At 43.4% G+C, this 15,100-nt stretch overlaps 1 protein-coding gene across 1 annotated transcript in view; it reads left to right on the top strand.

The window, feature by feature from the left end:
• CD81 (CD81 molecule) overlaps positions 1 to 15,100 on the top strand; it is a 54,853-nt gene that overhangs the window by 20,300 nt on the left and 19,453 nt on the right. Inside the window, exon 2 of the mRNA XM_082195259.1 lies at positions 6,004 to 6,118. Within this exon, the coding sequence (XP_082051385.1) occupies positions 6,004 to 6,118 (115 nt within the window). The remainder of the gene's footprint in view (positions 1 to 6,003; positions 6,119 to 15,100) is intronic.

Raw genomic sequence — 15,100 nt, 5'->3', positions numbered from 1 at the left:
CTGTCAAAGAACTTTGTGCCACCACCTTTCATGATCTAACACAAGGGTTGGCAAAGCTTACCAGGCATTGGCCAGATCACTTCTGCGGAGATCCGTGTGCCAGACCGGCACAGCACAACGCCAGAAATTACGTCTGTGCATGTGCGTGGCGCCAGAAATTGCTTTGCACATGCCCAGATGCCAAAAATTGCACCTGCACAGAAGTGATTTTCGGTATCTTGGCATGAACAGAAGCGATTTCCGGAGCCGTGGAAGAGAGTCCCCGTGCCGCGCCGGTTTAGCGCAGCGCGTGGGGACTCGGTTTGGGGGTGGCTTGGGCCGGTTAAACAGCCTCCGTGGGCCTTAGGTTGCCGACCCCTGGTCTAACACCCAGTTTTCCATTTTCTATCATGCCTTTCCATTAAGAAACTTTCACAGTGGCATACATTTTAAAGCAACAGTAAAATGTTGTTAAGAAATAGTAAACTCAAGTGGCAGTCCTGAAAAAAGAGATACAGTTCCATCATAGATTAAAAACCTCCTATAATATAATATAATTTGCCTGGTGCCATAATGGCGTAGATGAAAGTTGCACCTCCCTGGGGAGAGCACTCCGTAAGTGGGCTACTTTCTGGTAAGTCACTCTTACTAGGAAGAAGCATTTAACTTTGTAGACTTGGGCAGAGCTGTCTGGCCACAAACATTCTCTTTTGCAGCTTTCTCCTGAGATACTGGGCAGAATTACCCCAAGCCCTGGAGAATGAGCATGGCAGTCTGCCATAGTACCCATGGGAAAAGAAGAAAAGGGACGTGGGGATGTATACCTGACCTTAAGTACCTAGAGAGCTAGTCAGGAATGGAGAACTCTGCCTTTTGCCTCCCGTTCAGTATTCTGTGTCAGTAAGGCAGACCCATTCCTTGGTCCACAGAAGTGTGAAGCTGGTCCTTGAAAGTGTGGGGCAAAAAGAGGGCCTTGTTGGAGCTGTGAGCGGTGCAGCCATTGAAAATCTGGGGTTTAAGCATTACTCTGGCCCAGTGTAACTCTATGGACAGGGGAGGGGTTTCCTGAATGTGTGAGTGTTACAACCTTTCTATGTCTTTGTGCAATTGTTTATTTCCTGCAAGTTCCTGTCTGTCACCACTCTATTTACACCGATAAGGTTGAAGTGGAAAGGACATGATTCTGGTTATCTGAATATTCTTTGAATCATGAGTTTACCTTTGGAGTTCTCTAAAGAACTTACTGTCTATGGGGGGTGGGGAATCTTACAGGAGGATTAGCGCCAATACTAATATTAAGTATTAGGAAATCAGGATACTTATGCATACTTTCCAGCTCACATTTAAGATAAGGACTAGTAGCAGGGTCTAGAGAGTTCATAATGGGGTTTCTTTTTATATCAAGTTATGCCTATTATCCTGATGCCATGATCTACAAGAACAAACCATAGAAAAAGTTCACATTGACATCCATCATTACAGTAGCTTCCTACCTAGAAGGACAAAATTTGGGGCTGCTGCCGTAGCAGAGCCCCCACCTCCCATAAATGCTCCTCTCTGCTGGCAGATTTTGGCACAGAGGTGACTATTACCAATCTAACCCCCCCCCCCCAAAGCCATCACTATCAGGAGAGGGGTTCAGATTGCAGCCTTAGCCCAGGAAAACTTATTTCACAATTAAATGTTAAGCCTTACAGGTATCACAATATTTGTTATTCTGTTACTATAAAAACAACACACTCTGCTAATGCTCTAGAAGGGTCATTCCACGTCAGTTCAACGTGGTCATGCCACCCACCATCTCGGATTTTAATGAAACTTGGTGTACACCATTCCCTTATGGTTGAAAGAACCCCCCCCCTTAATTCGCCCCCCTGTATCTCAAACAGTTTTAATTTTATAGAACTTCAAAGTTTCGTGAAATCTGTGTTTCTGTCCCTCTTGAGATCCTCGGCCTTGTGTGCATTTTATCTTTTTTCTCCATAACCAATGATCAGATCTCTTTGAAATTTTACACAGAGATCAATAACCTGATGAAGATTTCAGGGAAAAAATAAACCAGCACTCAAAAGATTTTATAAATGCCTTAAAAATGTATAAATGTAGCTTTTTTGGTGGAAAAACTAGATTTAGAAAACCTAAATTTTCAGCGTTAGGGTACAATGCATTCAAAAGTTTTTGATGGTGAAAATTATTGCAAAGACATGCTCTTTCTCAACAAAGAATAAAATCTTTGGGTCTCTTATGTCTTGGAACAAAATTTTATGTTTTTTGGACATTGTGGGGGGGGGGGAGGAAATGGCTACTGGGTACAACTTTCCTACAATCCATAGCTGTAATAGAAAAAATGAATGAAACAAAGTTCATCTTAAAATCTAAAATAATATTGGTTATTACAGGGTTGTTGTTTTTCAAAAGTGCAGGCTTGTTTTTCATTTTTGCGGTATTGTTCTCTGTGTAAAATTCCAAAGAGATCAGATCATTGGTTATGGAGAAAAAAAATACACAAAGTTCTAAGGCACTTTCATTTTTGAGAACAGTCTCTATGCTGCTATAAGGAAGGGTTGTAGGGCAATCATTTGCTTCTCTCTCAGTCCCTGCTACCCTCCCTTTGTCCAAAGCTGCTTTCCCCACAGAACTGCAAATTGCACACTGGCTATAAAATAATTTTTAGATGTGATTAATGCTATACAGTGCTTGAGTGCTCTGAGAGGATATAAAGGGGTTTAAAATGCATGTTTTGTAAAAGAAAAGAAAAAAAGGGGGTGACCCCATGACCTATTGTAGGTTATCTCCTTGTTTATAACCTCACATTCTGATTTACTGGCATTAATTAAAATTGTCCTGGCTTGGGATTGCCATGTTAACAATGTCTCCCTAATAACCATGCTCGCATGCATCACACAATGGACAGATACCTCTTGCATGCATGCGTATCTGCTACCAGTTACCACAAGGTTCCTGTGAGATTTCACAGTTCTGACCAAAACGTTGAGCTGTTCCTTCAGCACAAGTGAAATAAAGGCTGCACTTTGCTCTAAGTGTTCCTTCAGCACAAGTGAAAAAAAGGCTGCACTTTGCTCTAAGTGAAGGAAGTTGCTAGGATATTTCATGGCATCTTTCCCATGTTCCGAAACCTTCATTAGTCTTAAAGAGCCAGATGCAGATATGAGATTGGTATCCAGATTTTTCACTCCCCCTAGCAGCAACTTCTCTAAAGCTTACAGGAATGTATTGCATTCCCTGCTTGGTTGTCTGTTTTCTTCTTGTTGGAAGAGCCATAAGTGAGGGTGGTTTCAGTAAGCCCACTGAAACTAATGTCTTATTAAATGAGCGTACAAAATCTGGTTCTGATAGTTACCAAAGAGAAGGTTCTATATATAGGTGCTGCTGAATTAATTAACTTGGAATTTGGTGAACTGGACTCTGGTGAATTTTCTTGGGGTAGACTTTCAGAGATCAGATGCAGGGTGGGGCAAACCCATTTGCACAGAAAACAATGAAATGTAGCAGGTTGTTGTGGTAATCACATTCTATTTCAGTGCCGCCTTTTTTGGTGCTAAAACATTGCAGTGTAAACAGGAAGGGCGAATGAGGGTTTCTCTAAGTCACAGTATATCTGGGGCTGCAATCTTAACTTGCACTTACGTCCAAGTAAAACATGGTTAGGCTCAAGTTTTTGGGTTGCAATCCTACACACATTTACTTGAAGAGAAGTTGCATTGCAATAAGTGGGACTTTGCAAATAGATATCTTTGGCATAAGGACAGGAAATTTATCCTCTAAATCCTTTTGAAATTTTGACAGAAGACTCTGTTTGAGAATAAAAGTGAACAGAAAGCAAGGACATATTTACAGGCTGTATCCACATTATGTTTATCTAGAAAGCTGGATTTAAAAGTGTATAGTGGGCTTCTCCAGCTGCCTTTCTGTCTGTTTACAGTTTGTGGTCCCATTTCCCCACCACAACCTGCTGATATTTCCACCCTCTTCTATCTCCTTTTCATCTAATTATGCTGAGCGTCACTGTTATCTTCCTGATCCATTCTGTAATATGTACAGTGGTACCTCGGGTTACAGACGCTTCAGGTTACAGGCTCTGCTAACCCAGAAATAGTACCTCGGATTAAGAACTTTGCTTCAGGATGAGAACAGAAATCATGCGGCGGCGGTGCAGCGGCACTGGGAGGCCCCATTAGTTAAAGTGGTACCTCAGGTTAAGAACAGTTTCAGGTTAAGAACGGACCTCCAGAACGAATTAAGTTCTTAACCCGAGGTACCACTGTATTCTGCTGGTTTTAAAAGTAGTTGGAGCATGTTTCAGTAGATCATATTGGAAGGGTTTGAATTAGGGGGTTGTCCTGTTGAAGCATGGACCGTACTGCTTATGTGCGGACACATGCATGCAAACACAACAAAAGTCTTTTGCTCATGAAAAGTAAAAGTATGTCAATGTGTGTGTGGGGTGTGTGTGATCAGGAAGCTCCATCCATCTGCAGAATGGAAGGGGATGGTAGCTTTGTATAAAGCAGTGGACAATAAGTTAGAATGTATATAACAATACATAAAATCTGCAGTTCAGTCTTTGACATTGCATGCAATGTTATTTATTGGATGTATATCTCATAAAGTACTAAAGGTTTGGTGTGTTGTTGTTGTTTTTTACAAAATCTGCATGCTTGAATATACCATTTAAAGAAAAAAATCTGAGCGGGAGAGACTGACTTTGGTAACTTTCTTTAAAAGAGAGAAAAAGAATGAGACTCTTTGGTGACTGTGAAGTGTGTACATGGGACAAGTGTTACATTTGTGCTCTTCTGCAGACATCACCCATTTGCCTCTCACCAGTTTTCCCATGAGAAACGGAACATTGCACTGTTTTCTAGCTCTGCAGTGTTGCTCAGGCAGCTGAAGCATTATCTTATTTGGAATATGAAAAGCAGAATTGGACACCTGGAACAGCAACTGGAAAAAACAGTATGCCAAAGATCAGACCCATTGCAGTGTGTTTTCAATTTGTCAGAATTCTTGCCGACTCTGAGTGGAAAAAGCAAAATTGTAGTCTGCGCCAGTGTTTAGTTTTCCTCTTGGGTTTTTTCTTTTTTATGAGCAGCTCAGGGCTGTTGTTTTGTTTGTCAGATGGTGAAGTAGAAGCCAGAATTATGGTGGACTTGCCACATGTGTACACACTGTGCCTATATATTCATTTTAAAGAATATTACACAATGATCAATACAAGTATCCTAGCATTGGGTCTTCATGAAATGAAATTCTTTGAGCCATACTACACTTCGCACATTTTCTGATGCTTCACAACAAACACACTTTTGCTAGTTAAGGCACTGGAAATGCTCTTCTGCTACTTGAGTGCCATTGTCATTAATTATGTGCTAATGTAGCCCCCAGCTGATACACTAGGACATAGATTCAAACATGACTTTCTAATCACACTGGGATGAAAAGAACCCTATCGATAAGTGTCTCATTTAGGTTGCTGGAGGGAAATGAATGACTAAGTCAACCTGAGGATTGTGTTTGGATATGTGTTTGGTACTGATAAGGTATTTTAAACAAAACTAACCTCATTTAATCTCTTGAGAGCCAGTGTGGTGTAGGGGCTAAGAGCGGTAGTCTCGTAATCTGGGGAACCGGGTTCGCTTCCCCGCTCCGCCACATGCAGCTGCTGGGTGACCTTGGGCCAGTCACACTTCTTTGAAGTCTCTCAGCCCCACTCACCTCACAGAGTGTTTGTTGTAGGGGAGGAAGGGAAAGGAGAATGTTAGCCGTTTTGAGACTCCTTCGGGTAGCGATAAAGCGGGATATCAAATCCAAACTCTTCTTCTTTTTCTTATCCCTCATCCCATCTCACAGACCCTGCCCACATTTGCCTGGGTGTTTGGTGCATCTTGGGTGTGTGACGAGGTTTGGAACGTTTTGGTGAATCATTTTATGGCATGAGCAATCTCTTTCCCCCCATTTATTTGAAGGGGTCATGTTAACCTGCCTTCTTAAATTTCTTTTCAGCTTGCAGGAGGAATAATTCTAGGTGTGGCATTGTGGCTTCGTCACGATTCGCAGACCTCAAGTATCTTGGAATCGAGGCTAGATGACCAGCCGGCTCCTAGCACATACTACGTTGGTAAGCAGGAACCATGGGGGCTGGAGGGGGCTGGAATGTTGTAAGAATGAGACGGGGTGGAAAAGCGGTTTGTTCCTCAACAGCTCTCTGGAACATTCTCTGCCCTTAATAAAGCAATGCAAAAAAAAAGGAGAGGAAAAAGAAGAGAGAATAGCTATTTTCTGTAACGGCAAACATACATATTATAACTAAACTAAACCTCCTACTGAAAGTGGTGCAGCTGTTGACTCTGTTGACTTTTTGCTTTTGGACACAGTGTATACTCCAGGCTAGTTTGAACTAACCTGCAAACAGAGCTTTGGGTTACAGAGTGCAGACCGGCTCCTAGACTCTTTTGGAGCTTTGTATCATGCTCTGTCCTAAAAGTGCATGCGCAATAATTATGTAGTGTCCAAAACTCAAACCCCCAGAATCTGACAAAGTGCCTATATCTGTGGCACTTCTCAGTTTAAGAGGTGAATCAGCTACAGCAGAAACTTCTGCATTGTTATCAGTAACCTAACAGAGCACCTGTCCGTTGCATTGTACCTTATCCCTGACGTTCCTGTTCTCCTCTCCTCATCTTCTGACCCCACCACCATCACTTTTGAAGTCTATGTCCTGACTCTTTAACATTCCGCCCGCCATAGGTTGCTTTGCTCTGGTGTCCTTGCGTGCATTTACTATTAGTCAGTCTCAAGCACTGAGAGATCATGTTTCAGCCCAACGGCTGCATTCCCTTTTGGGCAACCATCTGTGGGCCACATGGCAGTGGTGGGTGGGAGCAGAGGCCAGAGTGGCCAGAGGAACACATGTAAATTTCACCACCTGTGAAGTTTCTGCACACACATTCACACACCCTTCTCTGCCCTCCATCCAGACAGACAAGAAGCTTTATTAGAGCTCAGGAACACATTCCTACAAGGTGAAGACCTTGATATGTGACGTAGAGCCAGTGAGAGATGTGACCTGGGGAGAGTTCTGAGGGCCAAATGGAGAGAGCTGAAGGGCCACATTCAGGTTGAGTGAGGTTTCCCACTCCTGGTTTAGCTGCTTTATAGAAGTAGGCTGCTTGGCTGTCTGAGATGAGTGCTTTAATGGCTGATGGAAAACATGACTGTGACTGGTTGTGATGTCATAATTGTGTTACCTTTGTTTTATTTTCATTTTGTTGTACTTTTCGTTTGGGTTTAATCCCTGTAAACTACTCAGAGAACTTCGGTTATAGGGAAGGCTGTTGATTGTATAAATTGAATAAAAATGCTCAGATTTGAATTGCAAGGCTCTTGAGCAACCTTTGACGAATTTAGGATAAATGGTAGCCCTTTTATGTAAGGCACTGTTGGAAGTGACATTATCTTGATTTATACAAACTGAAGAGCTTTTTAGAGCCTTTTATCAAAAAGCAGGAGGCTTGTTTGATAAATATGCTTCAATATTGTTGAACCAAATGGAAAAGAGAAGGTTGATCCTCTTGTGCAGCGAGTATTTTGCTCAAAGGCAAGCATTTCTTGAATGTGTTGAGTCTGGGATAGAGCAGGGGCAGACATTCAAGCACAGTCATCTTTTTCCACAGCTGAATCTGCATAAAGTTCTATGCATACCACCTGCTGCTGAGCGTGAGGGGAACTTGTGGCCCTCCAGATGTTGTTGGGACTCCCAAATTCCATCATTCCCAGCCAGCATTGCTAGTGGTCAGGGATGATGGGAGTTGTGGTCCAGCAACTTCTGGCATGCCACAAGTTTTCCCTGTTCCTGCTCTACGGACTTTGTTGGGGGTGGGCAGGTTAGTAAATCCTGTGCTGGTTTTAGAAGAGGAATAGAACAGGAACTCTCTCTTTGACTACCTGTCCTAAAGCTAGTAACAGGAAAACATAGCAAAAGTCCCAGCGCTTTCTTCTAAAACCACATTGGGACGTTGGGGCAGTAAGGCACAAGGAGACCTATAAATGCAGTGCAGGTCAGTGAGGGTCCACTTGGAGGGGGCACTTGGCCTTTCCAGGACTTGGCTGGTGAGAGAGGAAGGAATCACTTGCTTCAGGATCCTAGACATCTCTGCAACCAGCACTGGATTTAGGGCAATGTGGGCGGTTCCCCTGCACAGGGTGCTGAGCCGAGGTGGCGCAAAATTGAAAAGATTCATTTGGGAGTGCCCAATTTTGGCCTTGCTGAGGGCGCACCATATTACCAAAGATTACCAACATTCACCCCTGCTAGATCTTTGCTTGCATGCAGCTCTTGCCCCAAGCCTCTGAATGGTGAGGAGCTATGGCTCTGCTGAGGAGGATGCAGAGCAGCTGTCTTCAATTGCAGTGATCAACGTGACTCATGTTCTCCAGGCTTGCCTGCCTGGATAAGTGTACTTAGGCTTAATATGATCTCTCTCATTTTTGTAAGTAAATCAGCCAGACTGCTGACTTGCTCAGAAGCAGAGCCCTTTTTTGGAATCATCCATCTCTGCAGGAGCAGCAGTCCAAAGCTTACAGCGCATTAAGCTGTGCAGAGCATCTGCTTTTGGTATCCCAGTTTCCTCACACAGCTTGGCAGCGCCACCAGCACTGAAGTGTGCCTCAATGCCTGTTTCCATGATTTGTTTTTGTTTTTTTTTTTTTTGCATGCTGCCCACTTGCTTTTTGCACTGACTGGGAGAATATGAAGGCTTTGAGTCCTGTGTCGTGGATGTGGAACAGCATGGAAACGGAAGGCAGAAAGACCAGGAAGTGGTGTGATGTGGTCAGCAGGTTATTTCTCCAGAATTTATGCCCTACAGAAGGAAGCACTGTCTTTCTATCTCTCTCTTTTGCCAGTATTTGTTAAACATCCAGCAATCTGCTTCCTAGTAACATTGGAAATATTCCTAATATGCCTGCCGTGTGTGGGTGTGAGAGAGAGAGGCTCAGATACCTTATTAATAGAAGCTGATATGGCAGAGCTGTGAGTGACAAGAGTTTTAAAAGCGCAGCTGAATTAGCTTCTTGTGTCCAAAAACATATGGCCCACCCTCTTGTGGAGCTGCCAACATGTTGCTGTGTGAGAATCATGCAGAAAAGGCGCTGCTTGGATTCCTCAGGGTTGTTTTTTAATTTCCATTCAGTAATAAATAGCAGACCATTTTGTTCAACTGTTCTCAACCCGAGGTTCCCCAAGTCTGGAGCCTCTGATGGCTTCTAATTGAAAGATTTGTTTCCAGACTTGCCACGCCCTGCTTTGCTCTAGTGACTCCACTCCACTTGACTATTCCTGGTTCACGAAGAGAGAGGAAAAGAGGAATCTTGTCCAGTGAACTTAAGGATATGTGCTGCTCTGCTTCCACATCCCTTGTATCATTTCTCAGACCTCAAACACTGGAGCATTTCTGCGTGTTAGAACTCAACGTAGAGCTGTCCTCTGCATAAAATATCATCCGTACTGTATATTAGGACACATTTGCAAATTCACATGCATGTTGCTTAATAGGTCTGCTTCTGCAATCCGAAAGGAGAGGGGAGGTCACAGCATATGGAACGTGTTGTTTCATTTCTCTTGTGAGGGTGTGGGAACGAAGGAGGGGGAACTTTCAGCTTGTTAGAAGATGCATGAACTGTGAGCTGTGCTGAAAGACTTCCCTCCCTTCCACCCCCCCATCCCAAATCTTTCCCTCTTCTTGTTTTCAACAAACATGCCAGCACGCAAGCAATATTTTCCCTCCCCTCTTCAACTGTGAATTCTAGAAACGTTTAAAAAATAAAAGCTGAGCTTTCAAGGAGTACTGCATGTTCCATCTGCTGAATCCTGTGGTTTTTAAGTTCCATCGGAGCCTTGGGCTATAAGGGAGAGAAGACAGCATTAACTTTCAGGGTAGAGTGTGCAGCCTGCTACCAGCCCTGTGCTGCTAACAAGCCGTGTTTTGATAGCTGGCTGTGCCTACATGAGATGGCCTCTGAAGCGACCATTTTGAGGGAGTGGGTTTGTAGTGTACTGAGATCAGCACAGTGGCGAGGAAGTAATAACTGGGGAGGAGGAGGAGCAGCAGCAGCTCAGTGCGATCCCTTTTGCCAAAGCCCTTACAAGCCACGGATGGAGGATGCAGTGCGGAGTGAGTGGGAAGCAACAGGCAGCTGTGAGGATTAGGAGCCGACTAGGGGCAGACATTTGTGGTGTGTGTGCGCTGGGTGTGTCTGTGCGGGATGGCTGCATCTCCCTTCTCAGAAATGGAGCTCCCTGCCGGCTGCAGAGAAGCCTCCCACCCCTAGGCTGCTTTCTGTGTTTGTTCTTCGGCAGCTCCTCATTCCATCTTGGCAGAGTGAGTGGAGCAGCTGGATGTCTTTTTCAATGCTAGCAGGAGGGGTGTGTGTGTGTGTGGTTTCCCCGCCCCCTCCTTCCACTGCAGCTCTGGCTGTGAAGGCTGGGCCTTCGTGCCACGGCGGCGCCTGTTTACCGTCAGCTAGAGAAAGAAGAGTTCCTTCTCCTGGGAGTGGAGGAGGGAAGGGCCGGGCAGCGATGTGAAATGAAGGGCGGCGGATGAGGGCAGAAAAAGAGAAGCTTTACCACCGATGATACAGTCCCAAGGCCTTTCCACAATGGTATCTGGCTACGAAGCCATTGCTACAATGGGCAGTAGCTGTGGTCTTGGTTAATGTATCCGCCAGCTCATAAAAAAGCTTGAGATCAGGGTGTCTCTCTGCCCCTGCTAGAATATATATAACCTGTCATGAAGATGCATCTTCCTAGTATTTTCTCCCAACATTTGCTTTGCCTGCTTGTTTAAATTTACATGGTGCCTTGGTTGATTCTGGTTCTTGTTCAGGTCAGTTATGGATCCCAGTTGGACACATGCCATGTACTCCATAGGTGCTAGACCCCTATAGTAAGTGCAAGAGTATCCTGCAGCAGCTTGTTGCTTTCCCTGTTGTTTTTTCCAGACCCTGCACACCTGGTTCTGTGTCACAGCACCAAATCGTTACTCGATGAGGCATGCTAGCTGCGAAACATTTTTATGCTATGGATATCCCAAATAGTTGGGTGGCTAAAATTATTTCTAACTTTTAGATAGATATATATATATATATATATATATATATATATATATATATATAGAGGCATTTGGAGTGCAGATGCAGACTTGAAGCAATGGGCCTCTCATAAAGAAGTAGAAGCAGGGACTTCCCACCTCCTCCTTGGCAGGGACTTCCCATCTTCTCTCCCCTTTCACCAAGAAAAGAGACAGCAAATGAATCTGAAAGAGTATGCAAATAGCACAGAGTCTAAAATAAGAGAGCTGCTGACTGCTCCCACTCAGCTGAGCTGCTGAAGGACATGTGCCCTCCCTCAGTATGTCTGCCCATCTTGCAATTTCTGTCACTTTTTTGAACTTAAGGTTGACACACAAACACACACACACACACACATGACTATAGAAGGGATCCTATAGATTCTTCACTGATGCTTTTTTAGTATACACTCCAAATTTATTATTTCCCTTTTTTCCCCTCGTGTGTCTTTGTGTACAGAGAGAGACCTCCTAATCAGTTTGTTGGAATTACATTGTGATCCCACAATAGCAAGGGGATTGTATACTTTTACCTAAAGTGCAGAAAGTTTGGCTTCAGAGTTTTGTCTTTTTTGTCATGGAGCTACGGCGGGTGGGGAGAGTTACTGGAGGAGGAGTACTCACGATGTGAGATTCTCCAGAGAACATCTGGAATGATTTCCTGCCAGATAGCATTCTTTTGGTACAAGATAGGCTCCATGTAGTGTAAAAAGTTCTTCTCAGGAAGGCAGGGGAAAGCAAGGAGAGTAGACTTTTCTCCTACTCCTACTTGTATCACTTGAGAAGGCTGGAGTAGTTACCTGTAGAGGTATTCAGGGTGTGGATCATTACAACTATATGGGGAGTTTCTGTGTAAAAGACTTATTACAGTCCCTGGTTCTAGTACTTGGAGGAAATGTCCTGGTTAAGTGAAGGAAAACACTTAACCTATAATAGTGGTAGTCATAGTATTAATTTCATTTCTTTATCACTTTATATTTTTAAGAAACAAACAGCACTTTACAACACATTAAAACATCAAATAAAACAATCCAGAATAAAACATTCCTAGAGAATGTCAAATGCAAAGTATATCCATTCAAAGGAACATAGTTAACAGGAAACTAAAATATTATCTTAAGGATTTCAAAACAGAATATTACAAAGCAGGTCAACCACAGAATGCACATTTAACGCAGCAAAGTTTTCTAAGAAAAACCTGAAAGGAAACATTACTAAAGGAAATCAAATATAAAATGCATATTTAAAACAGCACAATTAACGAGAATAAAATATTATCATAAGCATGGAACATATCTGCTGCTGTTGCTGCCAATCCTGTCAATGGTGGCTCATGATGAGTGGCAGCTATGGAAGCTCAGGCTACGTAACCTGGGTCCTAGCAATCTTGCTGCTACATATTTTCCTATCCCATTCTTCTTAAGTTCCCAGGCTCCACAGTTTAAGAAGAAATCAAACTTGGGCTCTAGCCACACTACCCCTCTCAGAAATCATTGCATGTTCCCTTTTTTTGATTATGTTGCCTGTAAAACATGAAAAGAGTAAGAATGTGGTCAGGAAATAAAAGATAGTGCTCTTCCTAAATTTTGCCTTGTTCCTTCTCTTGTCTGTTTGACAACAACAGGTAGTGAAATTGGCAGGTTTGAGCAGGAAGAGATCTAGCCAGATGACTCCAGCATTCCAAGAGTTTCTTTGGATGCATTTATTGCCTGTTTTCTGGGCTGAAGACTGAGGAGATGGATCTGTCTTCACACCCTAGGTTTTGGCTCTGATCCTAAAAACCCAGTTGCGCGAGCTAATCCTGATGGCAGATGCAGTTTCACCTGTCACCAGAAGTGTAGCTCTTCAATAAATGGTTGTACAGCACAGTTTGTTTGGGGTGGGGTGGGGAGGTGCCAAGCAATTTTTGACGAGAGACAAGTATGACTCTAATGAAGGTTTGGTCATAAAGGAAATGTGTCTCAATGGAACAGCATTTGTCTGCATTCAAATGATTGGGTGGCTCCAAGAGAGATTTGGAAGACACCCCAGTTACTGAAGGTTCAAGAAGGGGTCTTTTGTTTTACTCTTCTCTGAAAAAGGAAACGCAGTGCTGACCAACCCAACTCTCCAGAACTGCTTATGGAGTTCCATACACAGAGTGAACTCTCAGCACTTACCCTGCAGAGAAAACAACTTCTTCACTGTAGAGTGTCCAATATAAAGAGGTTAGTCTCGGGGGGAGAGAGAGAGATGCTCCCCACAGGCTCAGATGCAAGTGGCTTATCTCATGTCATTAAATCTACACTACTACATTTTCTTGAAAGGAGTTTCTACTTTGCTGAATTCAGTTTAGTTGGATACAAGGGGCCATTGTCTGTCTGCTTGGGAGGTTTGTTGTTGTTTTCATTTTAAAACTGCATAGAATAGTCCCACTCTTATTTGCCTCCAGTTGTCTATTTGGCTCTGGCTCTCCGGGACAAAGAGAAACTCAATAAAGGCTGTCTGTCTGTGTCTTAGAATGAATCTGGCTTTTCTCCCAAAGGCTTCTCAATCATTTTATTGCTTTCTGACTTCAGTTCCATTATCACACTTCTTTCCCACTCTCCATCCCACTGCTTACGATGGAACAGCTTCCACTCTCTTGGGTGCCTGTCAAGAAAGAGGAGGATGAAGTCACTGAGTATTGGAAAACTCCTCGAGTCTAACTGCCTGAATTATTTTCTTCTGTGAATTATGCCAAAGAAATTTGAGGTGGTCAGGAGGAGCTGCGTACCGATGCCTTTCCAGTGTGCAAACAAGAGTCTTGTTGAACCTTTTTAAGACTTGTGGTGCCTCCAGACTGTCACTATTTTGTGGGATGGATTTAGGTACATGCTGTTAACTTTAGGTTTGCACAATTAAAGTTCCCTGTTGCCCTAGCACAACAAATGCACTAAATACACACACACACACACAAACACGCACACACGCACACACACACACACTGAATATGTGGTGAGGAAAATCACAGAGAAATGCACAAAAGTGTGGGATAAATGAATGATGAACGGGAAGACATGTTAGCAACCGCATATATACACATGGTTTGTGGGGGGGGTGTGGATAAAGAGTGTGAACAATGAGGTCGGGAAAATGAAATGCATAAACAGTGATAATTATGTAATTAACAGTGATTCACAAAACAAATGTTAGTAATGCAGACATCCTGGCACTGGAAAGCCACTGGCTTTCAGCAGCTTCCTTGCTGGGGTTGTAATAGCTCATCTTTCTCCACGCTGAAGTCCTAAACATGGCTGCTTGAGGGCAGATCTTGTTGAAATGGGTGGCACTTGCTTTTCAAGAAAATGCGTTTTGGGACTGGAATGCAGGAATAACAGTTCTACAAACCGAAAGCATCTCTTTCTAGAAAGTTCTTAATTCACAGGGCCAGGGCACAGCTAGGGGAAAGGGGAGAGTTTTCTGTAGGTCTCCTCCTCCCAGTAAGACAGGAGCAGGAAACCACAGCTCCGTATTAGGAGTGTGGGCTTTGCATCCTTAAGGTTGCAGGTTGAGGGCCTAGTGTTTTCAAGAAGGGCTAGGGAAGGCTTTTACTAGAAACACCTGGATAGTGTTTTTTACAGAACGCCATAAAGAGCTACCTTACATAGTGCAGCTTGGTAATGATAGCACCAGTGCCTGGGTCTGTGCTCATTGCAGATATCTGCATTATCTAGAAAGGTGTTTTTCTGCCTGGAGGTGATAATTTTATTGGGGTAAAGCGGCTACTTAATCTACTTGTTTCTTTATGATCTGATACAGGAGAGATTAAACCTTAGTACTAACAGATGACCTTCTGTCTTTGTTTTTGCATTTCTCTCTCCTTTTTTAAATAAAAAATAAAATCTTCAGCTGCACACCCCCAAAATAGTAATTGTGCAGCTTGCGAAAGCTTTTGTGTAAGGTCTTTGTGTGGGGTTCCTTGTCTCTCCTCTGGCCTCCTGCCGATCTACCTG

This window comes from Podarcis vaucheri, assembly GCF_965113315.1.
Source record: "Podarcis vaucheri genome assembly, chromosome: 1".
NCBI lineage: Eukaryota > Metazoa > Chordata > Lepidosauria > Squamata > Lacertidae > Podarcis > Podarcis vaucheri.
The sequence above is the reverse complement of the archived record's forward strand: the minus strand, read 5'-3'. Positions and strand labels throughout refer to the sequence as shown.